A 16,685-nucleotide genomic window follows, 5' to 3' on the forward strand; every position below is an offset into this window, starting at 1 on the left:
CTCCTCAAAATCTATGGTATGTTTTTAAGATTAGGGTGAGGTAAGGACTGTTCTCTATAAGGAACAATTAATTTTATATACATGTTAATTTTACGTGAGATTTGCTTTGAAATCCAACTGATTTTTATTTTTGATTACAAATATTTGTTCTGTAAAAAAGATACAGAAAAGAAATACTATTTTTCAGTTCACCTCATACAAGTACTGTACCGCAATCTCTTTATCGTGAAAACACCACTTACAAATGTGGACTTTTTTTATGTAACTGCACTCAAAACAAAAACAATGTAAAACTTTAGAGCCTACAAGTCCAAGCATGAACGGGCATACAAATGTTTAGTGTATTTGGCACATAAATACCTTTCAGAGTAGCAGCCATGTTAGTCTGTATTTGCAAAAAAGAAAAGGAGTACTTGTGGCACCTTAGAGACTAACAAATTTATTTGAGCATAAGCTTTTGTGAGCTACAGCTCACTTCATCGGATGCATGTGCTCAAATAAATTTGTTAGTCTCTAAGGTGCCACAAGTACTCCTTTTCTTTTTTTTTTATAAATACCTTGCAAAGCTTACAACAGTAGCAGGTGAATGCCTGTTCTTACTTTCAGGTGACATTGTAAATAAGAAGCAGGCATTAAATAAGAAGCATTGTCTCCTGTAAATGTAAACAAACTTGTTTCTCTTAGCAATTGCTGAACAAGCAGTAGGACTGAATGGGCTTGTATGAGGTTTTGTTTATATTTTTTACAGTGCAAATATTTGTAATAAAAATAATTTAAAGTGAGCACTGTACACTATGTATTCTGTGTTGTAATTGAAATCAGTATTTTTGAAAAATGTAGAAAAACATCCAAAATATTTATAATGAATTTAAATTTGTATTTTATGATTAACAGTGTGATTAAAACTGAAATTAATCGTGACAATTTTTTAATCTAGTTAATTTGTTTTGCATTAATCACATGCATTAACTGTGATTAATTGACAGCCCAAGCAGTAGTAATATAGTGGATGAAGAGATTGTACTTAAGCTCCAAGCATAATATTTCAGATCTGCTTTTGTCCTGCTTTTTTCTATTTCTTTATTCATGTAATTGTTTCAAAAGATTTTATATTCCATAAGACCCAGTTGTAATCAAGGCTAATTTAATTATCAAAAAATGTGTGCTTTCCCATCATCTGTTGTCTAATGTGAGATTGGTACTGTATTATTCATTTGGGAATCAAGAGGATGTTATAAAATACTAAATTCTATTATTTTTCCTAGTACTTCTGTATCCTGAATATTTCTACAACTGGATGAAGTAGGGCAACGAGTATACTGGCTTGAATTAATACTTTATTTTTCAAAAAATCTGAAAGAGAAATGTTTCTTCCCTCCCACCTCCAAAATTGCCAGCTTTCATAATTTAATGTTTTTCTCTGTTTGACACTTTTCTTTAGTCCTAAGCGCTTGGAGTCGTGTGACAAGAAACGGCTTTCATTTAACAAAAAATAAGTTTCTAGCCCATTTGGTTATAGAGAGAGGTTTTAAAACGTGACCTGAATGCACCCTAAAAATTCAAAGAACCGAAAGCAGTTAAAAAGCCCAAAATGTATTCATTTTTTATGTAATATTTTTCAAGCCAATTTCATGATTGGGTCGGGGGGGAGTGAGTCTAACTCAAAATTTAATTCTTGGGATTGGCAATACTGCACCCTACCTCCTGTTTTGGTTGTTTCCGACGGCAAGGGCATATTTCTTCTACTAGAATTTAGTTGAATATTTAATTTCTTTCAGTTGACAAAAATATTAAAAAGGTGCATTTGACATAAATTAGAGACAAATATCCAACTAAAACTAGTAGCTAACCTGCATACCCCAAACAAAACTCCACTCCTGCCGAAAGATCTGTTCCCATCAAAGCTACTCCTTCTCCAAAAGCCTTTGTTAATAGATGTGCCTTTTAGTATGGCAGGAAGGTTGGTGAACCAAGCTCTTTTGGATTAAATAGGCTCCAATGCTGAGGGCCCCTTGTGGAGGACATTTTCCATCTCTGAGTGATTTTTTTTGACCTGTGGGATAAAGGTTTTGTGTATCATGAATTGCTTTCACTTTTTTCATAGAAAATATCTGTGGAGCAAACTGGCATTTGGTTGGCAACTCGTGTTTGAAAATCACTAGTACAAAAGAGAGCTATGACAATGCTAAATTGGCATGCAGAACTCACAATGCTCTACTGGCATCTCTCACAACCCAGAAGAAGGTGGAATTTGTTCTAAAGGAGCTGCAGAGAATGCAGTCTTTGGTGAGTGTGATTCTTGAATATCATTTGAGTATTAGAACGCTGAATATGGAAGAGTACTTCCTGTGGTAGTGTGTGTTTTGTACCAAAGTCAAAATATGCCTCTTAAATCAGGGGACTGATTTTTCTTTTAAAATTCAACATATTCCATGGCAGCTTTGCAGTGAAATAGTAGAGAATGTAAATGTGTAACATAAATATAAACATGCAGGGTGCCTCAAGAATATCATTACATAATAAAATCACACACACACTTCTGATTTGGGATACATGACTGCAACATGAAGGTGAGTAGTTCTCATGTGAACTGTACCCTAGACTGTAAATAAAGGTTCCACTGGGGCGTGTAGCAAGGCATTCTCTTGCTTTTGCAACAAATCACACACAGACCTCTTCTGAGTGCAATCACCAGTGCCTTTTATTTACAGTGTCAACTCCCACCACCTTCTATTTACAGACCACTGCATAGTAGCAACCTGGGGGGACAGCTAGCTTCTCCAGCCAGCGGGGATGCCCAGCCTTTTTTGGGTTCTTCCCTTTCCTCCGCCCCCTTACTTCTTTCCTGCCAGCCCTTTATAGCCTCCTGGCTAATGAGGCCCTCAGGTGCTTCCCTTCTAGCAATTATGCGAGGCATACTCAGCCAGCCCCAATTAATATTTCTTAACTGGAGCTGAGCTAACAGGGGCCTGGCTCAGGACCTCCTGGCCAGCACCCTGTTACAGGGCACCATATATACTTCATGTAAAGCTCTTAAATTGTTGTTCTGTTCTGAAAAGTGGTTTGATACTCAACAGACCCATGTGAAATATTCAGTTAGATCTGCTCTTGTGACCAACATTTTCCCGTTAACGTTACAGAGCCAACACAACTAATAAAATGATTTAGAATCTATTACTGCTTGCACATCAATAGAATTGATTTTTTTTCTAATCACAGGTTTCAGAGTAGCAGCCGTGTTAGTCTGAATTCGCTAAAAGAAAAGGAGTACTTGTGGCACCTTAGAGACTAACAAATTTATTAGAGCATAAGCTTTCGTGAGCTACAGCTCACTTCATCGGATGCGTTTGGTGGGAAAAAAAAAACCAAATTTTTTTTCCACCAAATGTATCCGATGAAGTGAGCTGTAGCTCACGAAAGCTTATGCTCTAATAAATTTGTTAGTCTCTAAGGTGCCACAAGTACTCAGTTTCTTTTTGCAAATACAGACTAACACGGCTGCTACTCTGAAACCTGTCTTTATTGCTTAGAGAGTTGGTAATGGTGAGGGTCTTAGAAAAACTATGCAGATTTTCAAGGAATCTTTTGGTTTTAGTTTATATTTGTATGTTTTATTGTTTTAGCAAGTTTTGTAATTTCTAAAAATAGCTTTGGTAGAAAGCCACACTGTATCTGGTATTTGAACTCTGCCTTTCAATGATGTGCTGCTTTCACTCTGGTAATGACCTTCTGAGGGAGAGTGCTCACTGGTTGAGAGCCGAGTGATTGCAGCTTGTCTGTTCGTTTGTAGTTCCTCTGAAAAAATGTGGCCTGATTTTTCAGAGGTGCTGGATACCCACATTGCTTCAGTAAGTGTTGCAGGCTTAAGTTAAGCAAAGATAAAAGGTTTTGAAGTAGATGGATTACTTTGTGAGGCGTCCCAAAGTTTTCATTGCTTAGATAAACTATTTGTAGCTGCAAAAAGAAAAGGAGTACTTGTGGCACCTTAGAGACTAACAAATTTATTAGAGCATAAGCTTTCGTGAGCTACAGCTCACTTCATCGGATGCATGAAGTGAGCTGTAGCTCACGAAAGCTTATGCTCTAATAAATTTGTTAGTCTCTAAGGTGCCACAAGTACTCCTTTTCTTTTTGCGAATACAGACTAACACGGCTGCTACTCTGAAATATTTGTAGCTGTTTTCTTTAAGTTGTCATTACTTTCTGTATAACAATCACCCCAGAAAACTGCTGTTTCTATTTCCAACCTTTTACAGTACACTCATGAGCATCTAAGGCCAACTTTTTGTTAATTTCAGAATTGTTCAGGTTTAGTATATGTAAATGTTCTGCCTCCTCTCTAGTGCTTACCTTTTTTCAGCTATTTAAAAACTATGTGTGAAGTGGTGTGGGAGATGGGAGGGGGTGTGTTTTAAATTAGAGAAATAAGGCACGTGCCTGAAGAATGTTAATTCTCCAGTTGATGTGCTCTGTAAGTCCAGTGGGACTGAGAAAACGATATGCTCTTAATTAATGTTTGCACCTCCAAATCTGGTAGAGTGGTTCATACACGTTGCATGATGTTAGTTTTTTATTTGTTTGTTTGTTTGTTTTTAAAGTCCTGCTTCTTAACTATGCGAAGTGGTAAAATTGTGGTGTTCATTCAATCGAACATTTATTTTATCTCTAGCCCAAAACTTTGACCCCATGGGTTGGGCTGCGGAAGATCAATGTGTCGTACTGGTGCTGGGAAGACATGTCTCCATTTACAAACACCTTGCTCCAGTGGCTGCCTGGGGAACCAAGTGATGCTGGATTTTGTGGATATTTAGCTGAGCCTTATCAGCAGGGATTGAAGGCCGCAACATGTATCAACCAAGTTAATAGCAGTATCTGTGAAAGGCCTGGTAAATATGCGGCTGATAAAAAAAAAATTTTTTTTTTGTGGGAAACTAGTTGAGAAGTATTTTACTGTCTAAGTAACACAAATAAGATTCCCCCAATTAAATTTTGAATGTTTGCATCATTCAGTAACCAAACAGACCAGTTTGAACAATACTTTTTTTAGTTATTCTGTACAAAAATCAGGCATTTAAAAAACCAGCAGAAGTTCAGTGAGACTATTCAGTAATAATTATCTTTAAAACTTTCTCCCTATTGTATATTTGTATGTGACATTCAGGTTAATTATGGTATGGAACAATCTTCTTACTAAAAAATAAAATCTATTCTCTACCTGAATTTTTTTTGTTGTCTAGCCAGAGGATAATTTTTTTTGAAGTTTAAAATTAATTGAGCAAAACACTTTGGAAATATGAGAGGTTTTTAAAAATGAGTTTATTTGCTTTTGGAAAAGTCCTCTATCATTTTTGGAACTGCATATCTTTAAAATGGCTGGGTATATTAACTCTCCATTTTAGATAGTTAATCTAAATAACAATTAGAGCCTTCTTTTTAATTTTTTTAGAAAGGCTGGCTGATTACATATCTAAATTAGCCACACCAATGTAAGTCCTGCTTTGCGCTAGAGCAGGATGAAGTTAGAGATGAAGATGTTTGCAGAAACTTTCTCACAACATTTTAACCTAGTCTATAACTAGTTTAAACTTAACTTGGTCTGTGTCTGTCCCTTTTGATCTGAGAATGGTTCGTCTAAATTGTCATCTAATGGATTAAGCACCGGACTAGGAGCCAAAAATTCTTGAGTTAGAATTCTGGTTCTAATACTGATTTGATCTGTAGCATTGGTCAAGTTACTTAACCTTTATCCCACTCTTCCACATGTAAAATGCTGACACTATTAACTTCACAAAAGTGTGAAGAGGGCTATATAGATAACGTATATGCAGCACTATAAAGATATAAATAGCAATAACATTCAAGTTGTTTCCTTTCAGTTTTACTCTGCATTTGCCCTGAAGATAAGTCATAATGACTGAAAAATGAATTTGTTGTAACTGATATATTTCCTACTGGATCTTGTATTGTAAAGTTTCTCATCATGGCCACTTTACAGATGAAATGATTCAGTTCAGCAACAACTGAATGAAATACTCAAACTAAATTTTGAGAGATTTTTCAATTAGTAGTACAGTTGGGCTAATTATTTTTTGTGAAATAAACTAATCACTGAAAAATGCAGTTTTGGCGAACCCGAAACTATTCACAAATTGGGCACGAGTTAATCACATAGTTTTTTGACCAAACAAAAAATATCAAAACATTTTGGCAATGCCATTTTGTTTTGACCAGACTCAAAATGTCGTCTGTTTCAGTTTTGGGCATTTTGACAGAAGCAAAGGAGTTTATTCACAAAATGCATTGCGGCAATTTGTAATCATTCATAAAGACAATGACTAGGTTCTGAGCCAGGGAAAGAGAGTGAGAATGATTACCGGTATATTGATTGGTGGTTAGGGTTCTCACCTAAAGTGTGAGAAACCAGAGTTTAAGTCCCTGTTTCCAAGACTATTTAATTATTTATACAAAGTAGAACAGGTTCAATGGGGGAGACTGAGACCTGGTCTACACTAATGGCGTAAGTCGATCTAAGTTACGCTAGTTCCGTTATGTAACTGAAGTTGACGTAGCTTAGATCGATTTACAGCGGTGTCCACACTGCGCTATGTTGACAGGCGACGGTCTCCCCTCGGCATAGCTTCTGCCTCTCAGGGAGATGAATTACAGAGTCAACGGGAGAGTGCTCTCCCATAGACTTAGCGGTGCCAGTTTAGCTGGTAGTGTAGACATGGCCTGAGAGAGCACCATACCAGAATATCCCGTAGCCAGGACCCTGTCCTGCAGTGGGGGAGACCCAAATTCAAGTTAATTTCTCCACATCAAGCAGAAGGGGGAATTGAACCCAGGAAAGTACATTAACCACTAGAGTAACGATTACAATAGAAGTCATCTTCCCCCTGCCCTACATTTTGTGAATCTAGTTCTTTTTTGCATTTATGAAAATACCTGAAATTGGAACAAAAAAATTTCAAGTTAGGTTAAAACTAAATGTTTTGTTTCAACCCAACTCAATTTTTTTTGACTTCTTGATTCATCATAAATTTTGAAAATATTTTATTTTTGGTTCAACCTGAAACAAAGCTGTTTTCAATTTTTCAGAACTGCCAGCAAACCAAAAAAAATCCAGTATTTACCCAGCTCTAGTATATTTGTCACACTGAACTTCCCAGTTTGGCTAGTTGACAAAGAGCGATTCACCTCTATTTTTTTTTAATTGTGCAAATGAGCAAGGGCCTGTAATTTATTACCATAAAACAGAATATCGTGTAATCTGTTTTCTCATGTGATTGAGTGTTGTTTCTTAATGCCCAGCTAACCACAGTGCCAAGCAATGTCGCACACCCTGTGCCTTGAGGACGGCGTGTGGAGAATGCACGAGTAGCAGCTCTGAATGCATGTGGTGCAGTAACATGAAACAGTGCGTGGACTCAAATGCTTACGTGGCCTCTTTCCCCTATGGCCAGTGTATGGAGTGGTACACCATGAGCAGTTGTCCACGTGAGTAATTTCCTCTGTACCTGGAAAGATGGTCTAAGAAAGCTTGGCTTAGATAAATTGCTAACAAATTTAATGTGACAAAATCATAAGCAGTTACACAGTGTTAGAAAAATCACAGATCCCTGATTGGATGAGCTTTACAAACTCAAGGGCTAATCCTTGACCATGCTATGTTTCATGGAAGGTGTTGAGCAGGATTGTGCCCTAAAGTATGGCTCTAACCTAAACAGCAAATAACATAAGCTTTCAAATGGGGTTATGAAAACTCAGTTTTTTCAGGAAGAAAACATATCCAGTATTTTTTTCAGAATTTTTTCAATTTTTCAACTTGTCATTCTGAAATGTTTAAATTAGCAAAACATATGTAAAATATTTTTGCTAAGTTAGAAGTATTCATTTCTAATTTGATCTGTTAATTAAAAGGAGAGCTATTCTAAAAGTTAAACAGCAGTGAGGAGAACATCAAGGTTCTCGTTTTGTGTATTTTGAAACCATAAAATACCAGGTTATAGAATTTTGTAGGAGCCTCGTAGGAATGGGGGTCTGGGCAAAGTCATTGGTAATAGAGAATGGTGTAGTTGGGGGAATGAATTATCATTAAATATTGGAGGGGAAAATTAGGGGGCTGAGTTTGCTAGGATCTAGAAACTCCTGGAAGCTGGTCAAGAAATCTGATGATACGATTCTGGACGAAGCCGACTAGCATCTTATTTTTCATTCTACAGTATTTTATGCAATAGGTTGTTTCTTTTCATTCTCTTTTCAGTGAATATGAAAATTTCTTATAAACACTGTACAATGATTAGTTTTGAATTATTAATTCATAAACAGATAGGTATTTTACTCCACATGCCTGAAGTTGAAGGAAGTGATAGGAGATGTGATTGAATGGAGCAAAGTAATAGAAGCATATTGTTCTGCCTCTAAAGTCAAAATGCAAACACTGCCAAGAATTCAATAGTTTAGATAGAAAGACATAATACTACTCTACAAGTACAGAAAATCTTGCTTCATTTGTTCAAGATCAAATCTGTGATTGAATGAAACTGTGTATTTAAGCAGAATAGCACAACATTGAGGTTGATCCTGCAAATAAGACAAATTCTATGTCATCACGGAAACAGTCCCACTTATTAGCAAGGAACTGAGGAATAGCTAACGGGTGTGTGGAATTTACACCCTAGCTCAGCAGGATGCTGGGCTTGAGGGACCTTCATACCCCCCTAATTGTTGAGTTTGCTTTAGAATGTTTTGCGTATGCATGGTGCTGCACTCCATTTCTACGAAGTGGTTCTGTGGAGACAGTAGACTGAGGACAAATTACCTTGATAACCCCTTCTTTCTAATTTAGTTTTATATTTGCTATAGAAGCTGTATATGGTTCATGTATAAATAAAGTGGGGCACATCTCGGTAAAGATTTGAAACAGGTCATTGGTTAATCAAATTAAAACCGTTTCTTTCCTTCATTTGGAGACCATGTATTTCATGTTTCTAATATTTTATTGTAAATAAGACAGTTATAATTCAAAGAGTTAATTGAAAACATTAGGCAAAATTTTAGTGTGCATTGTTTAATTTTTAGAAAGGGACTGGGTGTTTTTCTGCTGTTTAATGGCTTTCTCTGTAACTGGTTAAATGATTTAGACTCTGTGCCTTACTGTACCAATTTGGATAACAGGCTGTTTTTTGTTTGTTTGTTTGTTTAGTCTGTAATAAAGTTTAAAAGCAAGCTTTGAGATTGTCGGATTAAGTACACGAATAGAAATTCATGAAAATACATCTGTTTATAAATGTATTAGAATAAATGTTGATTCCAACTTGTAAGGATCAGTCAAGATCAATAAAAGGCATATGAAGATTCTTATTTCAAATATTGTCTTGTACTGTGAGGTATCCAATGGTTTATTTTACCATTTGACATTTATTTTCAAAGCTGCAAACTGTTCTGGCTACTGTACATGTAGTCATTGTTTGGAACAGCCTGGTTGTGGTTGGTGTACAGACCCTAGTAACACAGGAAAGGGGAAATGCATGGAAGGCTCCTACAGAGGTCCAGTAAAGATGCCATCTCCACCAACAACAGGAAAATACTACCTGGAACCCATCCTTAATGTCAGCATGTGTCCGGCAGAGAACAAATACAACTGGTCCTTTATCCAGTGTCCAGGTAACTGAGCAGAAGTTTTTTTAATAATTGAAACACTTCAGAGGTCATAAAACTTAGACTATGTCTACACTGGCAATTGAACTACAATTTTGTCTTTCAGAGGCGTTGAACCCTCCCCCCTCCACCCAAGACAAAAGTTTAGCCACAGCAAGTGCCAGTGTGAATGCCGCTCATTGGGAGTAGAGGTTTTTTGTCATCAGAAGAGCAGACAAACAGCGGCTACACTGTATGATTTTTAGCGGCACAGCTGTGGTGACACAGCCATGTCACTAAAAGCCAGGGGTGAAAGTAGCAATAAACTCTTACCGGTACAGGGGCCTGGCTCCAGGCCCCCGGAAGGGGCAGGGCCTCGGGTGGAAGGGGTGGGGCTGGGGGGGGTCAGCCTCCCCCAGCCAGCCCATCTGCGCTGCCTGGCCTGTGCCGCCTTGGGCTCCAGCGGCGATTTAAAAGGGCCCGGAGCTCCAGCTGCTGCTGCAGTGGTGGCAGCCGGGAGCCCTGGGACCTTTTAAATTGCTGACCCCAGGGAAGCCGCCACTACCCCCGCCCCCTGTTTCGGGATCCTATCAGCAGGGCCGCCGACCTAAGGAGGGTTCTTTGCCATGGCAGCACTTTAACGTTGCTGCCCCTTTTGCCACCCCCTCCCACCCCGGCCGTTGGTGGCCCTACTGGTACAGTCCTTACCGGCAGGGCCACCGACAGGGGGAGGCAAAAGGGGCAGCGACAATGCTTTAACGTCGGCTGGTATGGGCTGGTACCAGCTTCTTACCCGGTATGCTGTACTGTACCAGCCCACTTTCACCCCTGTTAAAAGCTGTGTAGTGTAGACATAGCCTTAGACTCCAGGTAAAAGACCAAATGCTTAAATGATTGCAGAACTTAATTTCCTGTTACTAAATGAAGAGAAAAAAAGTGAAATATGCACAAAGAATGTAAATTTGATATTGAAAAGGAAGGAGTCCACAGTCAGACTACAGCATTTTAGTCTTTTTGTATTAATCACTTTTGAGTATATTTAAGCAGGAAGAATGAATGAAAATAAAAAGGAATGCAGTTCTGGTTTTCTAAATAAAATATGCAGTTGCCTATTAGCAAGGCCCAGTTTCTTATGCAGCACATTTGCGTTGAATTATCTAGTGAAGATCCCAGAATTATGTGGACTGCCTGCCTCCCTCCAAGCCCATGAACCTCTCCCTATTGTTAATTCCAGTCCACTCAGAACTGTATTTCTGTTGTATACTTTGGTAATCAATTTATTTTATACCTCTCTAACATTTTATATTTGAAACAGTCATCTTTGTGATGATCTCAGATGTCACGGCCCATAGCATGAGAACCAAGGTCTCTTTGCAATTCAGAACTTGCATGAGGTAGTTCCATTCATAAAGTGATTAAGCTGCTAACCCAAAATGCAGATCAGATTCTTCAGACACTCTGTGATACACTACATTTGAGCACAACTACCAAGTATCTTTTTGTTTCCTCAGCCTGCCAGTGCAATGGGCACAGTAAATGTGTAAATGAAAGCATCTGTGAAAAGTGTGAGAACCTGACAACTGGCAAACACTGTGAGACTTGTATATCTGGCTACTATGGAGATCCTACTAATGGAGGAACATGCCAGTGTAAGTGAAGTCTTAAATCTGTAGTATAATCAAATCTTGGGAGTTTTATACTGCAGCTTATCACCATAGTATCTGAGTGAAAATCAGATCCCTCTTAGTGTATTTCAGCTAATGTATTTCATTTATTACATATCCAAACTACACTAAAAGAACATTAAGGTTGTAAAGCCAAGCTCTCAAAAACTAGGAAATGCCAGGATGAAGGCTGTCTGTGCAACATTAATTCAATCCTCCTGTGCATATGCATTATGGGAGAGTCTTGTCAAACATCACAGAAGTCTGTGGCAGAATGAGGGGTAGAACTCATGCTGTGTGCTGAATGAGACGGGAATTCTGTGGAGACAAAAATAGCATAGGAGTATGTAATTTAAAAAAAACTTAGCATAACAAATATGCCCAAGAGGGCCAAATTAAGCTTGTACAGACTTCGTGACTGTCGTTAGTTTTGCTGAGGGGGAAGTCTGTTGCTGGAAATATCTTCTTACAGATGACAGATGCTGCTTGAGTTGCCTTAAATCAAGATTAGATGTCCTACTAAAAGAGATGCTCTAGTTTAGCCAAAGTTTTGGGCACAATACAGAAATCACTTGATGAAACTTTGTGACCTGTGTTATTCAGGACATCTTATTCGATTATCATAACGATCCCTTCCATCTCTAAAGCCTATGACCCATTGTGGATCATTTAAAAATTCCGTGCTCCTTTTTTTTTTTTTTTTTTTTTTTTTTTTTTAAATGAGTAGTATTAATCCCAGTGTTTTGGTAGCAAATCAAGCTGGAATTTGCCCTTTACCGTACAATATCTAAATTCTTCTTTTTGTTTTAGACATGCACTGTATTCTTTGCTAACTGTCAGACTGCTTTCAGAGTAGCAGCCGTGTTAGTCTGTATTCGCAAAAAGAAAAGGAGTACTTGTGGCACCTTAGAGACTAACAAATTTATTTGAGCATAAGCTTTCGTGAGCTATAGCTCACTTCATCGAATGCATCCGTAGCTCACAAAAGCTTATGCTGAAATAAATTTGTTAGTCTCTAAGGTGCCACAAGTACTCCTTTTCTTATTGTCAGACTGCTGTGCATTGTTAAAACGTTGCCATATTTCACTGCAAGATGATTGGATTTCAGTGGTGGAGTAAGTGAAACCCCATTGGAATTACATTTAAAATTGAAAAATTCTTTGGGCTCCTTAAGAAAGAAAAGCTTTATAAAAATATAAGATACTGTTAGCCAAAATAGGTATTTTAGATTTAGATATTTAGATTGGCAGTACTGGGAAATGAAATATGGTAGGCATGATGTTATATACTTAATACAACATTAAACCATGTAACATCTATGTGAATTATTATTGCTGGTATTTTTAAACTGACTTTACATAGGGTGCCTTGAGGCACAGAGTTATGAGTGGCCCAAGCTATGCAATGAATTGGAGAGCGAGCTGTCAATAGAAGGCATGCATTTTTACTCCCAGCATTCAGTTCTAACTGGTGGATTACAGTGTGTCTCTGTGACACAGAATTTGACACAGAATAAGTTACTTTTTGGGGGGCCAGGGAGGGTCCAGTCTATTTATCTGAGCATGACATAGAAACAGTTCGTTGTTGCTCGTGTGTTGTATGACTCTTGTGCTTCTGTGGCGCCAGCCACGTCAACCATTTCTCCTGCAACATCCTGCCATTGGTGAAGTTCTTCTGAGCTGAGACCCGGAACAATGAGATGCTTGTCCTGGCCTTGGCCTGCATCGTCACTGTCAGGTCTTTGTTGATCTCTTTCCTGTACATCTTGGTGTACCTGTGGCCTGGGCCAAGGTATTCGGATCAGCAGGACAAAGCTAGTTCCATGCTGCACACCCTGATTATTCTACTGCTGAATCCCATGATCTACAGCCTGAGAAATAAGGAGGTTTAAAGAGGCACAGAGGGGAAGGCTTCCTGTCACAGTCTGTGGCTAGCATCCTCCCACCCATCCGTACCTCCAGAGAACCTTCCCCAAGCAGAGTTTTCTATAACACAAAAAGAGAAGAGCCAGAGACTCAATGACCTCCACTAGGGACTTGGCTATGAAAGTCTGTCAAAGGTGGGAAGCACTGAAGCAGAGATTTCAAATGGACTGAAGGAAGTTAAATGCTCAAATCCGTTCATATGCCATGAGAGTGGAATGTCTTTCTCTCTTAGTATCCTTGTAAAATCCCAAACCAAATTCTATTCAAAGGTATGGAAAAAGCTAGAAACCATGGTAAGTATTAATAGGATAGCAATTAACATTTAATCCATAGCTGATAAAGCTAGTAGGTAATGTCAGAAGAAAAAAAATACTGTAAGGTATTTGGCCAAGTTTTTAGTTTACCCTCATTCTTTCAGTATTTACTGTGAAGGTGAACAAAACAGTTTGACCAATGAGGGCTAGCCTGGATTATAAATGGAGACCAGGGAGGCATGGCTACATCCCATGGTGCCTGAGCAATTGCTAGCCAGTTGTAGCTGTTTTTTGTTGGAAAGGCTGCCACGGTGAATTCCTAGAGTTCGTTACAGGCACTGGATTGGTTGGTGTGTACCAGGAGCAGTCTTCTGTTATATTAACCCTTTATGCTGCCTCCTTTTTTCTCCTCTGGGATTATTTGGGTATTAATTCCTCTTTGTTTTGTCTGTATTGGTCACTTTGTTGCACACGGTGTTTCAGTCACAGCCTTTGGGGGAGCGTGAATACTTGGAAGCAGTTGTGTGTTCAACAGCTATTGGTGATTGTGTTTGTATGGTATGATTAACATACCTTTGATTTACAGGATTGCAACTTTAGTCAGTTGGTTCTGGTAGTATGGCAGAGCATGGGTTAGATTCCCTCTCAAATGGGATAAAATTAATGTCAGAGGCATGGCAGGGTTGGTGATTCCAACTTTCCCAAGGATGGAAGTTGAAAAAATCCTTCTTTCCTGTGAATTGAACTGTTGTATATGACTTGGTGGCTGACTTGTGCATTGGTCTACGTAGAACTGTGATCAGGTCTTGGAATAGTTGTAGGCTTCAGAATAATGTAGGCTTTTTGACCCTAAAAATGTTGGCATACTTGGAATTTGAGTGACAAAAAGTGTGAGAAGGTGACAGCAAAAAGTGGGGTAGCTGAGGTCTTCCCTTTTTTCCTTCTTGCCAAGATAGATTACTTTAGGATGCTGCTGTTTTTAAGGCTTAATAAAGCTGTGGCCACTTGGTCGAAAGAGAGTTCTTTTCCCTTTTCTTATTTGCCCCTTGCCATTTGCAATATCAGAAAGACCATAACCAGATGATAGCTAATTCCCATCTCAGCAGCTGCTTTTTAAAAATAGTGTTGTCCTGTGTAGAACAGAATGTTAATAACTAAGGGCAGAAAATATAACCAATCGAAACGCAAAAATAGCTGTCAGGGAGCTTTCTCTAGTTTATTCAGTGTTTCTGAGTTGTCCGATGGAACTTTCACATGAAGAAATATTAGTGCTAGATAAAAATACTATTTGGAAGAAAATAGAAGGCACTGTTAGCCCTGAGATCAGATACATTTCCTCTCTGGTGATGATTCTAAAAAGGTGCTGTCTGGAACATTTGTTGGTGGTCCACAAGTAGCTGGTTGGTGATAGAGTGCTGCACTTGCCCCTGTGAGTTGCTAAATTGCACTGAAAGACAGCTAAACTACATAAATCCTTTTCCATGCAAAGGGTGCAATAGCTGCCACTGAGATGTTATGCAGTCATGAATGAGGAGGGAGTTTGCCCTCATGACAGTGAATGAGAATGGAGGTGGTCCCTGAGATAATCTCTGTATTTTGCAGTCTGCACTGTGGAAAAAGCCTGAGGAGCTCTGCTCTCTGGGAGTGCTAATCTATAGTTCGTAAATTGTTTTGGCTTATATGAGGTCCCCAGTGGATAAAAATTGACTATTTAAAATAAATAAAATCCATGTTTTAAAATCAAATTGAATTTTACAATTTAAATTAAATGCAGGAATATAAAAAAAACCTATGAAAAAGATCAAAATTGGCATTGTCATCCTATGTTAAGGCCAAAATGTATTGTAATCTATCATTTAAATTAAATACAAGAAATAATAAGCAGTACATGTTTTCTGCCAAGTTTTAAAGAAAATCAAACTGCTCTACTGGTGGAAGTCACTGGCTAAGTACCTGAAACCAAAGTTTGCTGAAGTGTTAAATCAGTGTTGGATAGCAGTACCCTTTTGTTCAGATGCAGAGAGAACATTTTCTTTTCAGTTTATTCAGCTAGTTCAGTTTAATAATTAGTTCATTCAAAGTTAAGAAACGAATTGGGAGTTGAAAAAGCAGGTAAGTTTTTTAAATCCTCTTTCCAACTATGGACAGATGTGAGAGGAGGAGATCTACTTCTGAAATCTTGAAGGACAGGGTGACCAGAAATAATCAGTTCAGTTTACTGATTACAAATAATGCTTCTTTGATTTAATAAATCAGTTATTTTTAAATACAAAATATGTTTTGGTAAACTTTGATATTTTTTTCGAACGTATCCAGCACATTTAAGCTTGTTTTATTGAATTAAAGAGAATCAACCTTTGAAAAATAACTAAAAAGTACAAATGCAAAACACAATTAAAATCAGTGATTTAAAATCAAGGTTTTCTGCTTGCTTATTTAAATCATGATTAAAATCAGTGATGTAAATTGTTCTAATTTAAATCAATCCTCCCTGATAAGGTCAATAATTTACAGCAGGAGGCTGAAGAATCTGCTTTTATACTCCTGGAAGTGTCTACTTCAGTACTTCTTCAGAAGCCATATATGTTACCCTTTCACACACATCCCTTGCGAAGATACAGGGCATGAGCCTGCCTTTCAGTCCTTTGGCTGGACAGCTCACAAAAGGAATCTAGGCACCATTTGAAAGGAACTTTGATAGCCTTTCATCTAATTTTCATCTAACATCCAAAAGGATGTTGATAAATTGGTGAGAGCTCAATGAAGAACCCTGAGAATGATTAAATGATTAAAGAAAAGATACTTTATAGTGATAGACTCAAGGAGCTTAATCTGTTTATTTTAACAAAGAGAAGGTAAAGAGGTGACTTGATTACAATCTGTAAATATCTACATGTGGAACAAATATTTACTAATGGACTCTTCAATCTAGCAGAGAAAGATATAACATGAGCCAGTGGGTGAAAGTTAAAGCTAAACAAATTCAGATGGGAAATAAGGAATACATTTTTAACAGGGAGGGTAATTAAGCAATGGAACAACCTACAAGGGGCCAGGGTGGATTCTCTATCAGGACGTTTCTCTGAAAGATATGCCCTAAGAATTATTTTTGGGGAAGTTCCCTGGCTTGTGTTATATAGGAGGTCAGACTAGATGATCACAATGTTCCCTTCTAGCCTTGGAATCTATGAACCTTTGAATTA

At 38.0% G+C, this 16,685-nt stretch overlaps 1 protein-coding gene across 1 annotated transcript in view; it reads left to right on the forward strand.

Moving 5' to 3' along the window:
- ATRN (attractin) overlaps positions 1–16,685 on the forward strand; it is a 262,010-nt gene that overhangs the window by 114,698 nt on the left and 130,627 nt on the right. The window contains 5 exon segments of the mRNA XM_038398370.2: positions 2,105–2,286; positions 4,670–4,886; positions 7,312–7,497; positions 9,433–9,666; positions 11,151–11,288. Of these exon segments, the coding sequence (XP_038254298.2) occupies positions 2,105–2,286; positions 4,670–4,886; positions 7,312–7,497; positions 9,433–9,666; positions 11,151–11,288 (957 nt within the window).

The sequence above is a fragment of the Dermochelys coriacea genome, chromosome 4, assembly GCF_009764565.3.
Source record: "Dermochelys coriacea isolate rDerCor1 chromosome 4, rDerCor1.pri.v4, whole genome shotgun sequence".
NCBI lineage: Eukaryota > Metazoa > Chordata > Testudines > Dermochelyidae > Dermochelys > Dermochelys coriacea.